Raw genomic sequence first — 22,855 nt, forward strand, 5'->3', positions numbered from 1 at the left:
ATATTTTAGCAATAAAGTATTTTCTAACGAAGGTTCTCACACACAGTGCTGTACACTTAATAGACTCCACTATAGTGTAAATGTAACTTTTCTACACACTGGGAAATCGAAATATTTTGTGACTTGCTTTACCGGGATACTCGCTTTATTGTTGCGGCCTGGAACCGAACCCGCGACACCTCGGAGGTCTGCCTGTCCAGTCAGGAAGAGGCATGTGGAACACCAGAAGGCCAAAGGAATTGTAAAAACAACTGCTAATGTTAACACGCTTGTATTCTGGGGCAGGAATAATTAATTGTATATGTTTAGTCACTCAACAACTCTGAGCTCTTATTCTGAAAAGTTCAAAATATTTCACATATGTAGGGAATAAAGTCTCTGGGATCAGACAGACCCTACGAGCTGCATAACTTTTGATGAGAAACTTGAGTTTTCTGTGCCTGGGTTCCTCTCACTGGTAAAGTCTAACGATAGATGTATCCCACAGGCTGTGGTGGAAATGAAGTGCTAACATGCACTGAAGTGCTCTGGACAGTGCCTGGTTCATCTGTAACTACTCAATAAATAATATTAATAATAATATTATTATTGACATTACTGATATCTCCTGTGAAAATTGTTTCCAAGTAATAATAAGGTAAAGGACGCAGCCACTCCAGAAAAGACCTTGAAGGCCAATCCCCGTTCTTATCCTCTATACCGTCTTAGATCAGACAGCTTCCTCTGAAATTCTAGCAAACACCACATATAGACAGCATGCCTCTTCAGTAGGCGTTTTTTGTTTTTTTTTTTTTAGTTCTTTTTTTGATCTTGCAAAATGCATTTACGGCCATCTTTATTACAACATTGCTTCGAGGTAAAATTATCATTGGCAGAATCTCCCCGCTCTGCAGTTGAGGAAACCAAAGCATGAGGAGGTTCAGGACCTGCTGAAGGGCAGAGAGCAGCTCATACCAAAGCCAGCAAGCACGGCTTCCAGAGCTCTGTGTGACCAAGAGCTGCCTCACTCTGCCAGTCAGGAGGTCCACCAAGCTGAGGACAGGTCCATCCCAAACGTGGCTGAAGTCTTCAAAGATGGAAGTAAGCTTTCTGGACTCTTCCTGCCCTTGACCTTTCTGGATGTGCTGCATATTCAGAGCATGCCAACCGATGCAAAGGTACTCTGTGTGCTCAAACACTAGTCTGATCACGTCTTTGAAACTTTGAAATTTACTGTCCTCTCACGATGTTCATTCTGCCACTTTACTTGCCTTCACTGAAGAAAAAGGCTTAGGGACCCACAGACAATGCCTAGAGGGACTGCAGTCAGAGTTACAGGTTTGTGACACTCCATTTAGCAGAGCTGTAGGAAAACGGCATTTCCCTCATTCACTCATTCAGCAAACACTTCTCGAAGGCCTGCTCTCCTCCATGCCTACCCCAGCTTACCACTCAGGGTTCAGCCCAAATGTCACTTCCTTGGGGAAGCCTGAGACCTCTGAGACTAGGTTAGGTCCCCATAGTATACTCTCCTGAAGCATCTTCTACTTCCTTTTTCACCGAGCTCTTTGCACTTATAACTGGCTCAATATCCCTCTGACTACAATTTCTGTCACAGCAAAAGCCTTGCCTGTTTTTTTTTTTTTTTTACCACTGTATCCCAGCGCCTGGCACACAGAAGGTGCTCAATAAACACACAAATATGTGCTGGGTGCTAAGGTGTCAAAGGCGAACTGGCAGAGTGTCTGCCCTCAAGGAGCTGACAGCAAACCATAGAAACCCACACTTCGATGCTCGCCATGACGTACCAGGAGTGACAGAATTGTCACGATCACAGAATCGTATTCTACACACACTTCCTCCCCTTTTTCCAGATGCAATCTGAAAAGAACAAAGGTGGAAGATTTCAAACTGCAGAGAGATCTTTCTGAAAATGCATAAGCCCTAGAAATATGGGACTAATGACGGATTTTATATGTAATCGGCATGAGGAGATCAAAGACTCGAACTGGGCATTCACAGGGGCCTGAGGGTTGATCCATATTTTCTCCTTTCTGGAGGGCAAGTGTGAGCGAGAAGCAGGACCACAATGGTTCATCACCCCTAAAAACATCATGGAGAGTTAGACTGCAGGGACCTTTGCCCTATTTTCTCTGTGGCATCTGTCCATCTTGATTTTAAACAATTCGACTCAGAAATGCGTGCCACTGATTCAGTGATATATATAGGATGGACCTTCCCAGTGACGTCCAACCGAAGACTTGCAAAGCAAAAGCCACCAAAGCTCTGCTCATCAGAGAGGCCTTAGGAAGGAGGTCAGATCTCCCCAGAGAAGGACTGGGTGTTTATTCCTCACGGGCATTCCAAAGCCACAGCAGGTAGACCACGTCATACGTTTGATTGTCCACGGGTGAGGGCCACGAAGGAAGGAGAGAAATTGCTCCATGCCTTGGACATGTCAAGCACATGGGTCTCAGTGACTTAGAGCACCACAAAGCAATGCAAGCCCAGGGAACACTCACTGGAGGGAAACGGGTTCAAAGTCACCACGCTAGCTACTTGTTTGCTAAGTAAGTTGCTTTGCTCACATTTATACTTAAGGAGAAATCTACCTACAAGGAATTATAAGGATCTTGGAATTAGAAAAGCCAAGTCTCTGTTAATAGCATGGAATCCTCTGTAATAGGAAATCATATATTCACGGCAGGACAAAGCATTAGAGCTAAAAACGACCTTAAAAACAGTTGAGCACAATGCCAGTATTCTACAAATGAGGAAACTGAAATCACCATGCTGTAGAGGATTCCCTCTGGCTGAGGTCATTTTCAATGAAAAGATCTACAGGAAAAGCCCACACCTTTCTTTGACAAGCCCAGTATACGTTTAATCATAATTTGTGAATATCCCTGTGGCAGATTCCAAATGCATCCATTTTATAAATGGGAAAAGAAAGCATTATCTTCTTAAAGGTCAGTGTAGAATTGGTGATGAAGCCGAGAGACTAGATGGTTACCTTAGTTCCAGCTCCAGGCCAGCACTGGTAGTACCTGGGTAACGCTGGACATCCACCCTTCATCTGTTTTTGCTTTAATATCAGTCATAAGAGTCAATGGAAGTGTTAGTCTCCTTGTGGACCACACATTGCTGACTCAGATAAAAATAATCCACATAAATATACCTTCCAACTGAATGCAGATTTTAAGACGTTTTTGACCTGAAATATATAGACTTTTATTGTCTAATACGGGAGCCACTAGCCACTTGTGGCTATTTAAATGTAGAATAACTAAGAGGAAATAGAATGAAATTAAAAATTTAGTTCCTCTTTGCACCAGCCACATTTCAAGTGCTCAGCAGCTGCTTGAATAGCTAGGCTAGCGGCTACATATTAGACGGCACAGAACAGGACATTTCCACCTTTGCAGAAAGTTCTATTGGACAGCCCAGATAATGACGGTTTTCTTAATCTTCCACTTTGCTTTGCCTTTAAGATCAGGTTAAGTAAGTTGAGAAGTACTGATGAAGTTTTCCAAATCTCTTATCCTAAAAATTGTACAAGAGCTACATCTCTCATGAGGTTTCCTATACATCAATACTTTCCAAAGAGAGATGTTTGAGCCTTCTACAGCCCAAGAAAATATCGCTCTCCCTTCCGCCCATAACAATTTAAAACCAGAAATTTAGTGCTATATGAAAAAGATGAGAAAGTGTTACATTAGCTATTTCCAAATCTGTAATAAATTTAGGCAAGACATTGGCTGTGGTTAAGATGGTAGGATGAGTGTCCAGAACCTTTATACAATCTAGTCTTCCAAAGATGGAGACCATTTGTCAAACAAAATGAATTTTCTGCAAGGCTGAATTAATTTCCATGAGCGAGATGCTCTTCATAGTTTGAAATATATATTTGAGATGCTCTCTAATCTCTTTACCTCCACTCGGTGGTTTTGGTGTAGAAAAACACAGAATGCTCCTTCAATACAGCGTACAGATCTTGGAGGTCATTTGTTTTCAAGGAGAAAGAAGCAGTAGGGTGATCTTAGCTGGACTGAGGTTCCTAAAGAGCTAATAGATCAGTGTCTGAGCAGCCAATGCCCTCCGCATGGACTTTGAAATCCCAATTCTGTTGGCTAAGAAGAAAACCCTAATCCCTAATTCAACACGTTCAGAAAAAAGACGTCAGGAGAAGCTCTTAATCTCAATCTGAAATGTCTGGATCAGCAGTTTAAAATGAAAAGAGTCAACTTCATTTTCCAGTTTTTAAATCTCATCATCACTTAGCTACTTCAGTGTGGGTAGAACAGGGGCAAATGTTCTTCCCCTTCACTCCACCTCTGGTCACACAGTCATACTGGTTGTGTAATGTCACATGGAAGACAGAGATACATACAAGCTTTCCTAAAATATTACTGATGCGGGATGAGAACAAAGACAAAGCTCGCCTGTCGAGTCTCCATACGTGGGGGAAGACACACCATCATTCCTGCCCTCTGCCCCAGCAGAGGACCACCTTCAAGGCAGATGACTTCTTTCACACTGTTGCCCCTTCACTCACACTTAAGTAGGTTAAACCTTTTAGTTCCTTCCACACTTAAACAATCACATTCTTTGATCAGGACCATTCAGTCCTACAGTCCCTCCTAGGTTGGAAAACTTCTTTCTGGAAGGGGATGGTAAAGCAGAGTACATAGAAGGACTGAAATGTTAGCTCCCTCTGAATCAACCCACTTCAGGCCTTGCCCTGCATCCCCGTAACCCATGACCACAAGGACACAGAGAAGACAGAGGAGGTGGCATAAGTGGACAACTGGGAACGGGGCAGCAGGTGTCTGGCTCGCTAGATGGGCATCTAAAAACCATTCACAAGGGGACGTGGTACAACATACATGGTTTACATTCTAGGAGGGCTCTTGACTCTTTATAGGCAGAGACAAAAGTAAAAACAAAAACAAAAAAAACTGAGTAGCATAGGTTGGACAGGAGAATTTTGTTTCTCTGGTGTTTTCAGTGTCCACAGCTCTCTTTATCAGCAGCACAAGCCTGGAATTCCTGAAGCTGCACTCATATCCTGCCATCGGGGTTTTACGTAAAACCCCCATTGATGGGGTTGGGAGTTTCATGAGGAGAACAATGACCGGATATGAGGGAGGGGAGAGGAATAGGTGATGTTTGGTCTGTACTGGTGCATTCATAGGGGAGAATGTCTATACTGGCAAAGATATGAAATAGCTAATTGACAAATTTTACCAAATGCAAGTAAGTCTTGGGAACCATGAAAGCCAGAAAAAAGCAGCCCAGTGGACTCAAGTTAAGCAACATTTATTATCTGTTATGTTCAAATGTCGACCTTAGAGTAATATCTATGATAATAATAACCAGTATTTACATAGCTCTTTACAATTACAAAGTGGTTTTCCTTCCACACTTACTTTGATTCTTATCATCGGTCCATAAGGCAGGTGGAAAACTTAATATTACTTATTACGACCATTACTAGTCTTATTTTACAGTTAGGAAGGGAGGAGATTGGAGAAGTTAATATCTGGCCCAAGATCATACAACCAATCAGCTGCTTTGAAACCTAGATTTTTTCACACTTCGAATTGCACAGGGCTTCCCCAGAGCCATTCTGCCACCATCACGATAATTTGCAAAACATTACAGCACCTCACTGCCCACCTGAATAAAAGTCTTGTGTCACCTTTCTTAGGCAAGAAGCACCACCCAGCACACAGCATCCCTGCATTACACTGTGTGAACACAAAGTTACATTTTGTAACTCTGGCTAAAGAGGGCTAACCAGCCCCTAACAATAAAGAGAGAAGGGTGATCTCTCTTCAGTAAGATGTCCGTACAAGGCTCAGGAATGGAAATGATGCGTGATTTACAATTGGCAACAACCACGTAACGGGCCACCCAATTGTTAGTCAAATGGTAGTAAGTAAGTGATGCTTTTCTTCAAGAAGTTCAAAGCAACTCGTCAATCCAGATTTTCACGAAAGTCACAGGAGAAGAGGTTTGTACTACGGCCCCTCTTCATCCTTTTGGTTGGATGGAGAAGCTGAAGTTAAGAATAGGAGAGTAATTTGTCCAATGTTACCCAGCCAACCTGAGGCAAAGCCAGGAGCGGAAGTCAGATTACCCCACACCCTGTGCCCACTTCAGCATTTTAGGGGGACTGGTACAAACGTAGAACCTGGGACCCCTCCCAGGTGTCCCGGGGGACCTGCTTCATCATTCTCTTCTCCATTTAGTGCAGAGTTGTGCCCAGGTAGGTTCACCATCAAGGCTTTCTAACGAGTATTGAAGGAAGGGGTGGAAGATGAGGCTTGCTGTCACTGCAGACAACTGCCTCCCTCCGGTCAGAAGGGAGCTGGAAGAAGCATCAGCCTGTGGAAAACGCCACTCGACCCGGTCGGTCCACCTCTGATGAGACTGACTGCCTCACTGACAGCTTGTTGATGCTGGCTGGCTGCTTTAAGAGGGACTCGTGTGTTTCCCGTAACACGCCCTTGACCCTTCCAGAGGAACTGAGCTCAGAGCACCCCTCCCTCCCAGCGGTGGGCACACCGAGGTGTCTACCTTCGGTCATATTCCTTATTTTCCCACAAAAGTCACCTTCACCGAGGCATCTGTCTCTCGCTTTCGCCTCGTAAATGTGCTCGTTTTGTGCACATACAGTAAACATTCTCTCCTGTTTCCAATTATTTTGAACAGTTAAGCATGCAAATGTCTGAGCAACATTTATTAAACTTCTGTGGACTTTTAGGAGGAAAAAAAAAAGATGAACCAACAAGAATTTGAATCATCAAAGAGCTCTTACAAAACCAGCATTTTGAGCCTTTAATTGGAAATGAATCAGAAACAGGCATGTGAAATTTCCCATGAAATACACACAGGGTTTAAATTTTTTTTATAAAGGGTGCTCTGGGCAGAACAAAATCTGGGTTATACACAGTCCAAACTGATGGGAAGCAATCATGAATCCCGAGGTGCTCCAAACCCAGCCCCGCTCTGCAACATCTTCCCATGCGAACTCTGGGAAGGCAGGGAGCGGGGACCACAGTCTCCCTTTCTGGCCTTACAGATCCAGTAAGTACATAGGGAACCACAGATCTCCAGAAGGAAGAGCTTAGAGGCCCCAAGGCCCAGAGCAGCAAATCCACATGTCTGGATGCCTTTCCTGAGGCACCCTGGGAGAATTCTCCGCATGCCAGTTTCCTGAAACACATTTCCAGAAAAGTAGTCTGCCCTTCCTCCCTCCGCTTTCTCGGAAAGTGCAGCAAGCACAGGTGCCCCTCAAGTCCCTGACCTCTGGGGAAGTCCTGTGTTGCACCATGGACCCCATTTGAGCACGATTACCTATACCCATTGACCAAATATGCTCTTACTGTTGAGAAAACCAAGGTCAGCACAGTCGGCCCTTCTTTCGGCAGGTTCCTCATCCCCAGGTGTAACCAACCGCGGATGTAGTAGTATTTCTGACCGGCGGTTGGTTGAATCTGTGGATGGGGAAGCCGCAGCTATGCAGGGCTGACTGTAAGGGACTTGAGCATCGGCGGATTTTGGTATCCATGGTGGAACCAACCCACCGGGGATACTGGGGGATAACTGTACCTATATGGTTTTCTACAGACAGCATTTTGTGGGCTGGGAGAGAAAACGCATGGATCTTTGTTCTAGGATTCCTGACTGGTCATGGACTTAGGTACAGGGCTGGTAGCAGAGTACAGAGCTGGGAGAAGAAAGATCTCTTGCTTTTATGTGTAGGTGCAGACATTCTAACCCTCTTCGCCTGGCATCCCCAAAGCAGGTTATGTGAGGCTTAGCACCTGCCCTCACACACTCCCCTCACGCCATATAGTTTCTGAGTGATTTTCCTCTCGGAGATCACCTCTTCAGCGCACTTACACTTAGAGATGATTACACTGAGGATTGGGCTGGGAAAAATCCATATGAATTCCCCATGATAATTCCTCTTGTCTTAAACATACCTCTCTTGCCAGGGGAGCTACATTTCAGTTTCAATTGTTTTCTATTTCAAATCTGTGATCTTTGTAAAGAGAAGAGCTGCACTTGGGTGGCTGCATGACTGCTTAGCTGCCTGGGTGGCTCCCATGGAAAGTGCGGTGTTTCATCCCACAGGAGAATTACACAATGGCCAGGGAGTAAGACTGAAAGGCAAAGAAAGCAGGAACGCCTGTGGCTTCGATGAGTCTTGCTGTCTTTGCTTCTGGAAACACCCTTATGGTGGAATGTGTGGTTTAGGGGAATGGATACCTGAGTTCTGCTGACAGGGTCTCCTGCCCAATTCTCATCTTTAGACACATCACACCTTGAAGACTCAGTTACCTCTTCAGTGCAATGGCCTCTTGTGCTCTAACAACAATCTCAGGGGTACTCAAGTTGGCAACTTGCAATATTTGCATTAGGGAATTTGACAGAGATACAAGCGGCTCTCTTAGTGTTCTCTTCTCGCCCGGGATTACACTCAAGGCCTTTCAGAAATAACGTGTAGAGGAAGAGGTAAGGCCAAGTGATAAGGGGTGATACGGCACCCTCCAAGCCAAAGAAGGAAGCAGCGCCTTTATCCCAATTTCTGGAATGTCTTCTTCTGTTGATGTCAATGACCCTTTGGATATAATTTGAAGCTTCTTTTCTTACACGCATGTTTCTAGAGTTAGAACTTCAAACACAAATAGGCTGAAATCTCTAAATAAGAGAGTTTCTTTGCTGATGGATTATGTTGAATCAGGGTAACAAAAGCACAAGCCCTATACACAGAGATATTCCACGTGACTCCTGAAGGTGTACGTGTGTACGGGGTGGGGGGGCTCATGCAGTGTCAGTGAGGAGAATGGGTTAATTTTCCCGCTTTGAAAGAAATCGAACTACAGCTATGATGAGTTTGAGTGCCTCCCTGACCCTCATCATTGCACCCAGGGTCCACCATGATGCCATACAGAGTGCCAGGAAAAAAACGCAAAGCCAGGCACTGGGCCTCCGCATTGAGAACGAAAAGTTTAAAATAATAGGTTCTTCAGTGCTAAATGATGTTTGGTTCCAAGGATCCTTGGAGCTATGGTTTTCTTTGTTCTGCCAAAGGAAAAAGGAAATACATCAGGAAGCTGGGCCAGTCCACAGGAAGTCTCACTTGAGCTGATAAAAGGAACTGATGTGAGGTGGCTGGGGATGCAGTTATAAGTCAATCAGCCTTGAAATAACAAGAAATGCTATTCAGGAGAAACTGGAGCCTGAAGTTAGCCTTTCTCGATGATTTCCTTTTAACCCTGCAAAACATTCCTTTCTTTGTGTTTTATAGAACCCCCCCAAAACCAGGGCTTTTTTTTAGTGTGTGTAGTTAGTGTGTGTATATGAGTGAAAGAGAATGAAAAAGACGGCAAGAGTTAGAGCCGGAGAGAGGAGGAGAAAACACAGAAGGGTACAGAAGGAGGTATTGTCAAGTCACAGAATATGCTATTCTCTACTGAGCTACAAAACTTTTTTTTTTTTTTTAAATCATCTTGGTAGCTCATTAAAGTAAAACAGAACCTGTTGGTTTCATCCTCGCCTGCCTGCCTGCTCTCCAGTATACCTGCCAGCTAAGTCAGGCTCACCTGGGGAATAGAGGGCTGAGGTCTTCTTCAGGAGAGGGTGTGGAGGGTGGAGCGAGGCCACGAATCTGCCCAGTGCGGACTGAGGGTGGGAGTCTCTTAGACAAATACCACCGCCACCTGCAAGGTCCTCAAGAGATGGGTTGGACGTGTGTGTGGCAAACTGGCTACAGATCACGGTGGCTAAGCTCTATGAATTTCAGAGGCTAACAGGATAAAGTCCAAATCATTGCTTTTCCACTTTCTATCTTGATGGGCTTGGGTAAGTTACTTCACCTCTCCAAAATGAAAAGAGTACATACAGCATAGGACTGTTACAAGGATCAAAAGGGAATGTGTCCTAGAGAACAGACTTGTGGTTGCCAAGGGGAGGGGGGGAAGGAGGCAGGAGGGATTGGGAATTTGGGTTGAATAGATGCAAACTATAATATGTAGAATGGATAAACAACAAGGTCCTACCGTATAGCTCAGGGAACTATGTTCAATATCCTGTGATAGACCAAAATGGAAAAGAATATGAAAATGAACGTACGTATATGTATAACTGAATCACTTTGCTGTACAGCAGAAACTAACACAACATTGTAAGTCAACTATACTTGAATTAAATAAATTTTTTAAGAAGTATGTCCATAAAGGTGAAAACAGATATTGGCACATAGTAAGAGCTCGATAAATAGCTCCTTCTTTTTCTTCTTCTGACTGTGATTACCCATCCTCAACGCTATTCCCCTCAGATGGAAGGTGAGTGCATCTCTTACTCTCAGGTGAGGGGTAAGGAAAAAATGGCCTCAGCAAGGGCCATTGGGGCTCATGCAAAATGGTGGGTGATATGGTTTCAAACTGAACTAGGGCCTTTCAGGGTTGACTGTGTTTGCCCAAAGCCTAGCACCACTTCCTGTTTTAAGAAGAAGAAGAAAAAAAGCCTCTCAGAAAACTCATTAAGAGACTCAAAATTCTTTCTGGACATCAAATATGTCCTCAAAATAAAAAATGTTTTATTTTTTTTTAAAGAGTTAAGTGTAAATGAATCAAAACCAGACGAATTCAATTTCCCTTCAATTAAACAGAACTTTAAAAAGTCCAAGGAAAAGGCACTTGGGACCAAATGTGTTTTGGGTTTTAAATGAGACCAAATTTTGGGAAAGAGTATGAGACCCCAAAGCAGAGTCAGGCCCCATTGTTAGCTTACATTAATGCAAAGGGATTAACACAGCTCCAGTGTCACTTGGTAATAAAAACACCAGCTCACAGAAATTCAGGAAGCACCTCCTAAGACCCCCAGCCTCCAACTGGCCGCAAGAACACTCTATGACTTATCCTTGGGATTGTGGAGAAGAGCCACATGGGCCCAGATGGAACTTCTGTGAGAAGTTCAGTCGCCCACGTCCCCAAATAAGAAATGTTTTTAAAGCCTGCCTGGGATCAGAGTCTTATAAACACGGGAGCTAAAAGAAACTTTTGAAATCGTACCTTCAATTTATAGATGAGAACATCTTTAACATGAGGAAATTTACACAAATGCTGATGGCGTGAAGTGACTTGTTTAAGATCTCAGAGCTCGTTTGGGGTAGAACTGGAGCTAGAATTCAGGTCCCCGGATCCTTGGCTGGACAATTTTTCTCCATATTTTACTGTGAAAGTGGCATCCCCAAATCTCTGAGATCAGCACACTGGGGCTAGAATGATGGTGCTCAGCTTACTTGTTACAAATCTATTTCTAATTGTCCCTCTTCATTTTTTACATCAGTTTTTTAAATTATAAAAGTAATATATACTAGTGATTGAAAAAGCCAAACACCACATGTTTATAGTGTGAAAAGTAAAAGTCTACTTTTCCCTGCCCAAAGGCAGCCACTGTTTAAAAAAAACCAAAACAAAAAACCAAAACAAAGCAAAACATTGAAAACGCACACATATGTATGATTATTTATGCATAGACAATTTCTGGAAGGGTCTATCCAGAAACAAACAAACAAATAAATAAATAAATATTTTCAATTTTTTTTACAGAAATGGGACCACATGTTTTGTAATTTGCATTTTCCCATGTATTAGTATACCTTGGAGAACTTTCTAAGTCAGTGTATATCGACAATTGATTTTATTCCATTCAACAATTGCATGATTTTTTTTATATGAGTCTTCTAAAATTTATTTATCTAGTTCCGTATTGATGGACATTTAGATTCTTTCCAGTTTTGGCCATTTCAAACAATGCTACAATAAACATCTTGTATGTGTATCTTTGGTATCCGAGTGAACATGTCTGTGTGATACATTTTTAGATTTGGAATTATTATCAAATTTGTATAAATACTTAACATCGCCATAATTGTTTCCAAATTGCATTCCAGAATGAGTGTAGCAAGTTAGAGTTCCACCAGCAGGGATAGAGAGCGACATTTCCCCTTATTCTTTCTAACATGAGGCATTATTAAGCTGTTTTAATCTGTGCTATCCTCATAGGTAATAACTGTTGGAACTTCATTAATTTCATTTGAATGTATACATGCTTGAGATTCTTTTCATATGCTTCTGGGCCATTTGCATTCCTTTTTCTAGCAGTTATTTGTAGCATTTTTGCCTATTTTTCTGCTAAGAGGTCTACCTTTTGTTTATTGATTTGTAAATGGCCTTTAATATCTTAGGACACGTGCCCTCTGTTTGATGTATGGGAAATATTTTTTCTCAGTTTCTCATTTATCTTTTCACTTTACTGATGGCATTTTTCTTTACATTAATATATAGAGGAATTAGAGCTGAGAAAGGGAGAATAATAAGAAGAAGGAATTTCCTCGGCTGAAACCCTGGACTTCCAAAAATGTCCATACAATGGACTAGTATCGCCAAGAATAAAGGGTCAATGGAAATTATAAGCTGGGTGTTACTCTTGGGAAAATGTGCATACATTTCCTTATAATAAAAAGCCACAAATAAAGATTCCCCCAGTGAGTACTGCTTCTTTTGGAAACTCCAATAGTCAGAGCTTAAAATCAGTAAGCAGAGAAACTTCTACTCTCTAGAAGCCTGGAAGAAACAGTTGAAGGCATCCTGCTCTTGTTCGTTTATGTGGAGTTCTGCGGTGCACGGTGCCTCGCAATGGTTTTCAACACTTAGTTGAATGAGTAAACGCACGAATATGAATTAAGTGATAAATACCTGAAGACAAAAGGACTCTCAGGCATAAGAACTTTGATGTAAGTATATGCATCTATATAGATTGCAAAAGCACTGACAACTCACGAGCTGAGTAATTTTATATTAACCTGTTTGTTTTCACATTTCTGCTACATGAACAATATTGCAACATTGTTCACTCTCAGACTTCTTCCCGTGAAAAATCAGTGAATTCCCATATATTCGGACCTACCAACCCTGCTCCTGGTATGTTAGATTCCAGTAGACACGAGAAAACCACATATGTCTAGAAATGCAGAGTCCAAGTTCCCGTGACACCTGTAATGCTGGCCGCTTGCAAGTGTGCACTGGGATGTGACATACCGTCTTTTGTTACCTGGGACACACGGCACTGTCTGAGTAAATGGGCCCTGCTGTGGGGAACACATTTCACATTTCAAGTCTGCATTCTCTTGGAAGTGGCTTGAAAAATTACATACTCTGGAATTTTGATCATGATCTAAATGGCAGGCACATTGCTCCCCAAAGATGGGGACTGTCTCAAATATTCAGTATTTTGGTTCATTTTTGTGGGTATAAGCCATTTTGAAGCTGTTATAAAGTTGATCTGAATTATCTGAAAGTGCATCTGAACACATAATCTCTGATCCTGCTTGGAAAGATGGTGATAACTCTCTGAGTTTTGGGTTTGCTTGGGTGCAATGTCAGTATTTCTAAGTGCGGTGACGGGCCCAGCAAACCGATGAAAGTCTGTCAGATCTGTCTGAATTTCCATAGAAATTGGATTTGAGTTTCAGGGAAACAACTTTTCCTTTTGTCTCTTCTCACTTACTCTCTGCTAACTCATTCTCAAAAGGAACTAAAGTGGTAGCCCAGGATAGATGGCCCCCGTTGAAAAGACAGCTTGTGGTGAAATCTCTAGAACAACTACGAAAGAACACACAATCAAAGGAGGGAAAGGATAATCACACTTTTATGAGATCTGGTGAAACAGAGTTTCTCCTCCCTCTCTTGACTCCATATTTAATAAACAAACATCTTTAAACACAGCTGATAGCATGGTCTGGGGGCCTGAATTTATCACTGGTTTTCTAATCCTTTCTGCTGCTCACTTCTTATGGCCTCTGATAAGTGATGCAGCCGCTTCCATCTCCACTTCTTAAGGAGCAGGATGAGAACAGGAAGTCTTCTGAAATTTGTACAATTACCTAGATCATCCCTCTATTAAAAATTTTGTGATTCCTCCTTTCTATGTATTTGGTAAGACCCAAGTTCTTTCTTATGGTATTTAAGGTCGTCCATAATCTAATTCCACCCAATATTTCCACTCTTACCTTCTCCTTCATATGCCACCCCGCCCCGCAACAAAAGTATTCCACTTTCCTAGAAAGCCCCTGAACCATATCTTCCTGGGCAAGTCCTACCCATCCTTCAAAGCCAAGAGGCAGTGTGACTGGTGTGTAGAAAAAAACAAGTATTCTGTAAACAGAAACCCTGGGCTCGAAAACCAAATCTGTCACCTATTAGCTGTCATCTTAGGCAAGTTACCTAACCTCTCTGAACCTTCATTTCTCCCCGATAAAACAGAGTTGTGACAATATTACTTCCCATAGGGTTGTTTTGAGATTAAATGCAAGGGTGTATGTGAAAGTACTTTGTAAACAGAAGGGACTAAACACATAACTCTCATTATTCGGTCTTTCTGTGTCTCTCCAGTTGAAATTGCTCTTTCGTTCCTTGAGGCTAGCAGAACACTACTGCATTCTGCTGTGCAAACACACACACACACACACACACACGGCTTCTCCTCCTGCTCTGTCTCGAGGGCGGCAGCCCTTTTGCCACCAACCTGGTGTCTTGATAGCATTTTTTTTTTTTTTTTGCGGTACGCGGTCCTCTCACTGTTGCGGCCTCTCCCGTTGCGGAGCACAGGCTCCGGACGTGCAGGCTCAGCGGCCATAGCTCACAGGCCCAGCCGCTCCGCGGCATGTGGGATCTTCCCGGAACGGGGCACGAACCCGCGTCCCCTGCATCGGCAGGCGGACTCTCAACCACTGGGCCACCAGGGAAGCCCTTGATAGCATTTAATAGCTAGTTCAGCTCCTGCTTAACAGCCATGCAGCAGACCTACTGACCTACATTGCTACAGCTGGCATCAGCTAACGATGCCAATGGGATTAAGATGACAAATTCCCATAAGGCCAGCTAGCTTTGTACGGAAAAGGGTTATTCCATAGATTGTCTAATTCTGTCAAATGTCCAAGATATTGGTCCTACAGGTGATAATGTGGGGATAGACACACCCCATCCATTGCCTCCGGGGAAACATCTCAAAGTCTGTGGGCTACTGATGTTGGGTCTATCAGGTCAGTAGAAGAATTAGAGTGACATCACTTGGTAATACTGTCCCACTGATGAATTAGCACATGAATGGGATGAACACTATAGATAAACATCATTAAAGCAACAGAAAATGAAACAGTGTGTAGTCTTCTGCAGAGAGAAAGACACCTACACAGCTCTGAGATTTCCAAAAATGCTATTATGGCTGGTTGAAGATTTTGTGAGATGTGTGTGTGTGTGTGTGTGTGTGTGTGTGTGTGTGTGTGTGTGTGTGTGTAGATAGTGGCCAATGGCCTTTAGTCTTCTCAGTTTGTCACAAAACAACAAACAAAAGATAGAAAGACTGTTTCAAGACAGGCCAAAAAAGGAAAGTCTTGTTATTCAAAACTAAACGAAACAGAAAAAATATTCTATACCTACATAATGCAACTGCATGTCTCAAATGAATGAAAATAGTAGGGGTTTGTTTTTCATTCTAACTCTAGACAGTTGGACCCTAATCTGAAAATCTTTCTATCAAGCTTCAGGTAGAATGAGACTTTTCCCACAGAAGACGAGGACCTTGCCGATGGCCTGAGTGTTGACCTACAATTTGGGGATATCTTCTGACGTTTGAGGGAGGATAAAGGCCTCAGACCATTCGAAATCCTGCCTGGTGGTTCATCATCATCAAATTTTCCCAACTCTTTTTTTTTTTTTTTTTTGGCTGGGGCAACTCAATGCTAGCATTTGTCTAATATTACATTTCTAAAAAAGAGGTTTGGTTTAAATCAACCACCTTTCAAAACCAATACCAAATTAACTGGTTGACCCCAAAGAGAAAGAGACATCGAAATCTTAAATCTTACATAATGTGGTTATTATTGAAGACCTACTTAATACACAGACTACATATCTTGGGCCACAAGATATGTTCTAATGCATCTGAATATATTTTATTTAAATAGTCAAATGTTCAATTATTAAAAGAATTGAAATAGGAATTCAGCCCACCTGTCCCTGGTCTGTAGAGCGGCCTATTGGCTATTTAAGTAAAATACTCTATTTTTTGTTGTCTCCTGATTATGGAGACCTTGTTTGTCTACAGAAAGAGAAGGGTTTATTTTGGGAAAATAAAAAAATATATTATGTAAAAATCCTATTCAGAAATTTGGGATTTTCTTATGAATTATGGAAATAATTCAAGATGGTAGCAGTACATTTTTCATTAAATAACAGAAGTGTCTTTAGTCTAAAGAGTCAGATTCTCCATGATATTTTTTAAAACCTTATCTCTCTGTCTCTGTCCCTCTCTGTGCGTCTCTGTTTCTGTCCCTCTGTCTGTCTGTCTGTTTCTCTTTCGCACACACACACGCACACACACAGAAACACACTGCCCCCAGGGTTCTATAACTCATAAAAATGTAAAGAAAGCAAATAAAATGTTCATGGTATAGTGGAAAGAACACTAGCCTGAGGGTTAGGAGCCCTGCATTCTCACCTTGACTCTGTCACTAGTCAGCCATGTGATCTTGGATAATTCAGTAAACTCTGGGCCTCAGTTTCCCTTCTCATAAAAGGAGGATATGCAGCTAAATAAGCTCTAAAGCTCTAAAGTTGCAAACCTGAAAACTTGAAGTTGCACAGAAGCCGAAGTGGTAGAAATTATTCGCAAACAAATAGGATTCATCGTCGGGTAACTCCCCGAGGGAGGCAATTCTATGTGGTCACGGGACAGAGAAAAAGACACAGCCTGTTTCGCCTGGAGTTCTCGTGAATCTAGGCGCTACGAAGGTTAAAAAAAAAAAAAAAAGATGCAGGTGGGTGAGCGGTTCACTCTCAGAGTGAAGACAGCATCCACGTCTAATGACAGAAGTAAAGTCTTTGTTCCCGGGTATCCATCTCTCTACTGCTTTCTCCCGGGATCCCATCCTGAAGTTTCCCATCTGGACTTGCACTGTCAGTGGTAACCTGCAGCCTGGGCCAGTCTGGCTCATTGACTCTGCTAGTTTTCAAAGCCCAGCTGTCACCTCAACCCTCCTTTCCCATTCTGCTCTCCCAACATGCACTGGTTGTGTGATGCCGAGGTAAAGGGTGAAAGCTGATAGTATCTCTGCCCAACTGCCACTTCATTGCAAGCATCCTCCCTGACCATTCTGGCTGACACAACCACATCGCTTTCTATTCCCTAACCTGATTTACTGTTCTTCAGAAGTTGTATCACCCTGGACATAGAATTATTTATTTATGTGTCTGTCACCTCCGCCACAGTGTAAATTCCAGCAGGGTTTTGACCCCTGTTTTATCCTCAACACATAAACCAAAGCCTTGGAACATAAGAGACCCCTAATTAAGATTCATAGCATTAATGAAATACCTATTATAATAAATCCATACCTATGATCTAATTTTCTGGCCAATCGATCCCCACAAGCCCTGTCCCCAAGGAGGAATTCAACTAATGTACAGTCAACAAAGGTACCAAACTTCATTGAATCCTTACTGTGACCTATGGTAAGGAGGTTCTTTGGCCCCATTTTACAGATGAGAAAACTGAGCCTCCAGGAGCTTAGTGCCTTGCTATAGGACACGCAGCAACTGAGCAGCAGAACTGAGAATGAGCCCAGGTTTTCTGACTCGGAGTCCCCAGTTCATTTCCCTATTTCATTCACCAGGTCTGCATTTTCTCTGACTGTTTCCCCATCTTTAATGGTACAATGTGCATTGACTGAATCAAGCTTCCCTAGATGAAATAAGAAGATTCAACTGAAGACTGCCTAGAACTAAGGTGCAGTTTTGGAAACCAGGTCATTCTTAAGGCAGCAACCAGTATCACGTGCTTTTCAACAACTGATACCATCACCGTGGGGAGCAGGGTGGTACAGGGTGTTGTTTAATATTTAGGCTAACTTATCTGTGGCAGAAGAACAGTAGAAGGCCTCCTGCAAATTTTGGTGCTCCCACCGTGATGCTCGGAGCCTTCCCAGGAGACTTTCTTGGAGAGAAGAGAGCGTAATACAGAAGGACTTACTATAACAAGGGTGATGAAGTTAAGATTTTGTAATCACACGAAGTTGTGCAAATTACGCACAAAGTAAAAAGCTTCTGCAAAGGAATTCAGACTTCCCTGGCATTCTGGACCAAACAGGTCCCCAGTGATGAGACCCAGAAGTATTTTGAAATATAAGTATGCTTCATATATGAGGAAGAAATACGCAGGTGCATAAAAATCACATGCCAGAATTAGTCGAAGATGACTTGTCAAGGCCATTCAAACTGGGAACACACATTCTGAATCTGTGTCTACAAATTCGACATGGTATGTGGTGTCTTCTGACCTCTCTCAGCCTAGAACTGGATTTCGTGGACATGTAGGTACATGTTCTTGCAAGAGCATGTGAGCGTGATATTTTAGGAACTGAAAGGATTGGAAAGGCACTATTGTAGAGGTAATTTAGTCCCACTATTTCACTTTTACAAAGAGTTTGAAGCTCATACTGGCTGAATGGACTGTGCATCCTCGCACAGAGACCAGAAGTCCCCTGGCCTCTCCTTGTCCACTGTCTTCTCCAAACACAGCATTTGAACCAATGTGGGATTGGGGTCTGGGAACCCCGAGATCCGAAGGTCACCCGTGAACAGGAAACTGTGGCTTTCACACAATCTCAATACCAAAATATACACTAAACACTCAATCCTTCAGAACGCTGGGCAGTGAAGAAGCCTGCTTGAAAAGCCACTGCTCTGCCCACCAGCAGACCAGCCAGGCAACCTGGATCAGAGACAAGGGTGCTCCGGGGGAGGGTCTGGACAGGACTCACAGGCCCCCATCACCCAGGTGAGAAGGAATCCTGTCACTCCCACCCTGGCATGAAGTGCCAGGGTCCTGGTCTAAGCTTGTTCTCCTTGACGGCCATGCCAATCCCTGTGTATGCAGCTAAAGAGGTTAGCACATCCTGGGTTCACAGATCACAGCTTCCTACTTACCCTCAGGGCCTGTGCCGAGAGGTCTGAGCATCGGGGAGATATTGCTTCACTTCTCCTTAGGGTGTCCACATCAAGACCCTGGAGCCATCTTACCACCCTTCCGGGTCAGCTGGGGGCCTTCTGGGTAAGTGGCAAGCCTCCTAGTGAGAGGGAAGTTTTCTGGAGCGGAGCATCTTATTACTAAACCAGGGATACTGAGACACTTGCATGCACCCACCAATGAGAAGAGAAACTGGCATGAAATGACCGATGGGTAACCACCTCCCTACAGGAATGCCCTCTCACCCATGCACTTTAAACTGGAGGAACCGAGGCTCACAGAGGCTCCCTTCAACCCAATACAATCAGTAATCTCATCTCCACATTTTCAAGTTCCTGCTGTTGGTGCCTTTTACTTAAGTCAGCATATTTCAAACTTTCAGAGAGAGAGAGAAAAAAAAACTTAGAAAATAAAAACCACTACCCCACCCAAATGATAAAAATCTCCTGAATTCTCCAAGCCCAACATCCTCTTCCTCAGCCCTGAGCAAAGACTTGATTCCTCTGGGTTCTGGGAATGGCGGGCTTTGCCAGTCCCCACCTCACCAGCCTAATAGCTTTTCCAGACCGACTCGGGCTTGGTGTTGGGGGACAGCCTCGCAGCCAACTGCCGGTCCCATTCATTCCTCTCGGGCCTCTTAAGGCCAGTCTCATTAGGGGCTGTCCCTCCTCTCTGCTTCTGGCTCCACTTCCCCCTTCCAGAGGGAGCAGGCAGTCAACCCTCGTGAAGTCTGCGGTGAAACCCGGACCCTCACCCGTCCCTCTGGGCTGCACTTGGTAACGTGGACCCAGGCGCGAGGCGCGGGGTGAGGCTAGGGGCTGGGGGGTAGTAGGCAGTCGTCCGGGCCGCCGGCTCAGGGCCGCTCACTTTAGGAGGAGCGGCTCCGCAGGCGCGGGACCCTCTTCGAGAGGCCGGTGGGAGCCCGGGCGCGGAGCGCGGGAGCCGGGCGTGCGGAGCGGCGCGGACCGACCGGGAAAAAGATGCTCCGGCGGAGGAGCGGCGAGGCCGGCCCGTTAGTCCCGAGAAGCCGGCAGCTCCCGAGCGCCGAGAGCCCGGCAACAGAAGTACCAAGAGGAAGGGAAACCGGCCCGCGCTGACATGTAAACAGGGCTTCCATCTGGAGCAGCCCGCGCACACAGAGCCCCAGACACTCACTCGCACCCCGATCCGCCTGCAAGCAATCCACTTGCCTGCCCCTGGGCCCTCCCGGCAGGGGCCCGGGCTGCTGGCGGCTGCCCGCCCGCCCCCGCCGTCTTCGGCCTCGGGGGAGAGGAAGCCGGCAGACGGGCGGGTGCCCAGCGCCGGGGCCGGGGTGCCCGGCTCGCCGGGTGGGAGTGGTGGCCCCGGAGGTCTCCGGCCCCCGGCTGCGAACGGCGCCCGGCTCCCCGGGTTTCACGCCGCCGCCGCCGCCGCCCGCAGCCCGGCCGGCAGCGCGGTGGGAGGGGGCCGGGCTTCGCTCCGGGCAAGGGGTGCGGGGGAGATCGCCCTCGGCTGGGAGCCCGGCGGCTCGCCCCCGCCTGCGAGACTCGCCACACGAGCGCGGGAGGAGACGGCGCGAAGCCGGGGCGCGGAAGGAAGGGAGAGTGGCCACGTCTTCCGGGACCCCGGCGCCCCGCGCCCAGCCTGCCCGCCGCCTCGCCGCCCCGGCAGACCCCAGCGCTCCGCGCCCACCGCCCGGTCGCTTACCTTAATAGTCCCGTCCATTTGGCCAAGTCTGCAGCCGAGCCCCCCAATATTCCACACATTGACCCGGTTACAGCCTGACCTCGCAGCCCCTTCGGATTAGCCCGGCGCGGCCTCTCTGGCGCCCTGGGCCCTCCCTGCGTGCCCCCCGCGAGCGCCCTGCCCTCGCTCCCCTGTGCACGTTTGTTGTTGTAGCGGAGCGAAAAAGAGACAGTTAACCGGATGAAACTTTTTTTCAGCTAATTTTGGGAAGTGACTTCACTTTGCGAATGGGGAGGAAGTCCTATCTCTCTCTCTCTCTCGCTCTCTCTCTCTCTCTCTCTCTCTCCTCTCTCTGTCTCTCGCTCTCCTCTCTCTTCTCTTCTCTCCCCTCTGCTCTCCCTCGTCTTCCCTCTCCCCCCCTCACACCCCCTCTTCCTCCCCTCCGCGGGTCCTGCTTTTCGCATCACACACACTATATAAATACACGCGGAGATGCCCAGATACATTCATGCGCTGCGCCCACAGGATACTTGCTCCCGGGAGATAACAGCGAGCTGGGAACAATGCCGGGGTCCACGCCCAGCGCCCGCGCCCTGATTCCCGCAGTCTGCAAGCCTCCCCCCACACCTTCCCCCAAAGTCCAACACCGAACGCCTTTGGCCTCCTTCCTTTCCAGGGGCCGTTGGCCGAAGGTGGCCCTCCTGACTCATTCACTTTCCGTTTCTTCCCACAGATACGTTCATTAATGTTTTTTCCAGCCGAGTCAAACTTTTTCTGGGGTTGGGGGGGAGGCGGGGGGCGGGAGAGTTTACTCGGGCTGGGGATAACCTGGAGCCTACTGCCCGGGAAGATCCGGACGCAGACCGAAGCCGACCAACCATTAGAAAGTGCATCCAATGGGAATTTTTCCACTCGGGCCCTCGGCTGCGGAGTCGCGCAGACTCCCGGAGCGGCTCACCCATCGACGCGGACTCGGGGCGGTTTCGGACGGACCCCGGCAGTCGGGGGCGTGGACTCGGCTCCCAGCGAGCTGTGAGCGGAGAGACGCACGCGGGGAGGAGCGCCTCGGCCCCTCTGCTACTGGGGAGGTCCCGGCGCCCGCCGAGGGCCGGGACCTGCGGCACCCCAGACTACTGCTCCGCGCCTTCTAGGGTCAACTCCCTGGCACATACCCCAACCCGATGGCCCAAGCCCTGGCACTCGGGTCAAAGCCGCCTATGCAATGCCACCTTGGGCCCCAAGAAACCTACACTACGGAGAGACGATCCCTCCAGGCTGGCCGGCGGGTCTCCAAAGCACAGCAGGCAACATCCCCACACCGACCCAGACTTCTCCCGGGTGAGACCCCCGGGGCCGGGGCTCCAGACCATCATCCCCACCCCGCCGTGAGGCCAACCTCCCCTCGGCCCGCCTTGTCGGGCCCCGCCACCCGGAGACCTCCCGGGTCCCTCCGCAGTGCCGCCGCCCGCTCCAGTTGGCGCAGCGAGGGGACCCCCGGGCGCTCTCGGCCTGACTCGCTTCTCCCCGACCTCCTCCGAAACAGGTTACCTTGTCCACGCTCTCCAGACCACGCTTTGGACTTTCTCACTTTTATTTAAGAGTCCACCCGGAGAAAGAGGAAAAAAAAATCCAGAGGAGATCCGAGTCAATTGGAAAGAAAAATTTTCAAAAGGGTGTCCACAGCGGCGAAAAAGGTGACTTATTAATTCTTTATTTCTTCAGGAGCAGTTGAGCCCGAGAGCTCGCTGGCCTCCCTCCCTCCCCCCACCCCCTTCTCGAAATTAGTCTCATCAATTCAGCTCCAATTTTGGGTTCGAATACAGACACGGGTCTGAACGTGACCAGACCTGGAGTGGCGGGTGCAGCTTGCCAGCAATTGTGACTCGGTGTGCGTACGGGGGAGAGGGGTGGGGGGATGGGGTGGGGGTGGGATGGGGGCCGGGCCGCCCCCCCCACCTCCTGTCTGCTTCTCAATCCAGGGGTCTGCTCGGGGGCTCCCCTGGGACCGCCACATCTGGTTACCGCTAGCGGGGTCAGTCCCCCCCTTTGCCTGGGGCCACCAGTTCTGGAGTTCAATTAAAAGAAATCAGGCTTAACCCTTTCCTCC

The 22,855-nt window shown here is 46.3% G+C and overlaps 1 protein-coding gene across 2 annotated transcripts in view; it reads right to left on the reverse strand.

The window, feature by feature from the left end:
- Positions 1 to 22,083, reverse strand: part of FLI1 (Fli-1 proto-oncogene, ETS transcription factor) — a 115,418-nt gene extending 93,335 nt beyond the window's left edge. Inside the window, exon 1 of one of the 2 annotated variants that reach the window (XM_032639990.1) lies at positions 20,770 to 22,083. In XM_032639990.1, coding sequence (XP_032495881.1) covers positions 20,770 to 20,787 — 18 coding nt within the window. In that variant the 5' untranslated portion in view covers positions 20,788 to 22,083. The remainder of the gene's footprint in view (positions 1 to 20,769) is intronic. The other variant, XM_032639989.1, reaches the window with a different exon arrangement.
- Positions 22,084 to 22,855: the final 772 nt, after the last annotated feature.

Source organism: Phocoena sinus, chromosome 8 (assembly GCF_008692025.1).
Source record: "Phocoena sinus isolate mPhoSin1 chromosome 8, mPhoSin1.pri, whole genome shotgun sequence".
Lineage (NCBI taxonomy): Eukaryota > Metazoa > Chordata > Mammalia > Artiodactyla > Phocoenidae > Phocoena > Phocoena sinus.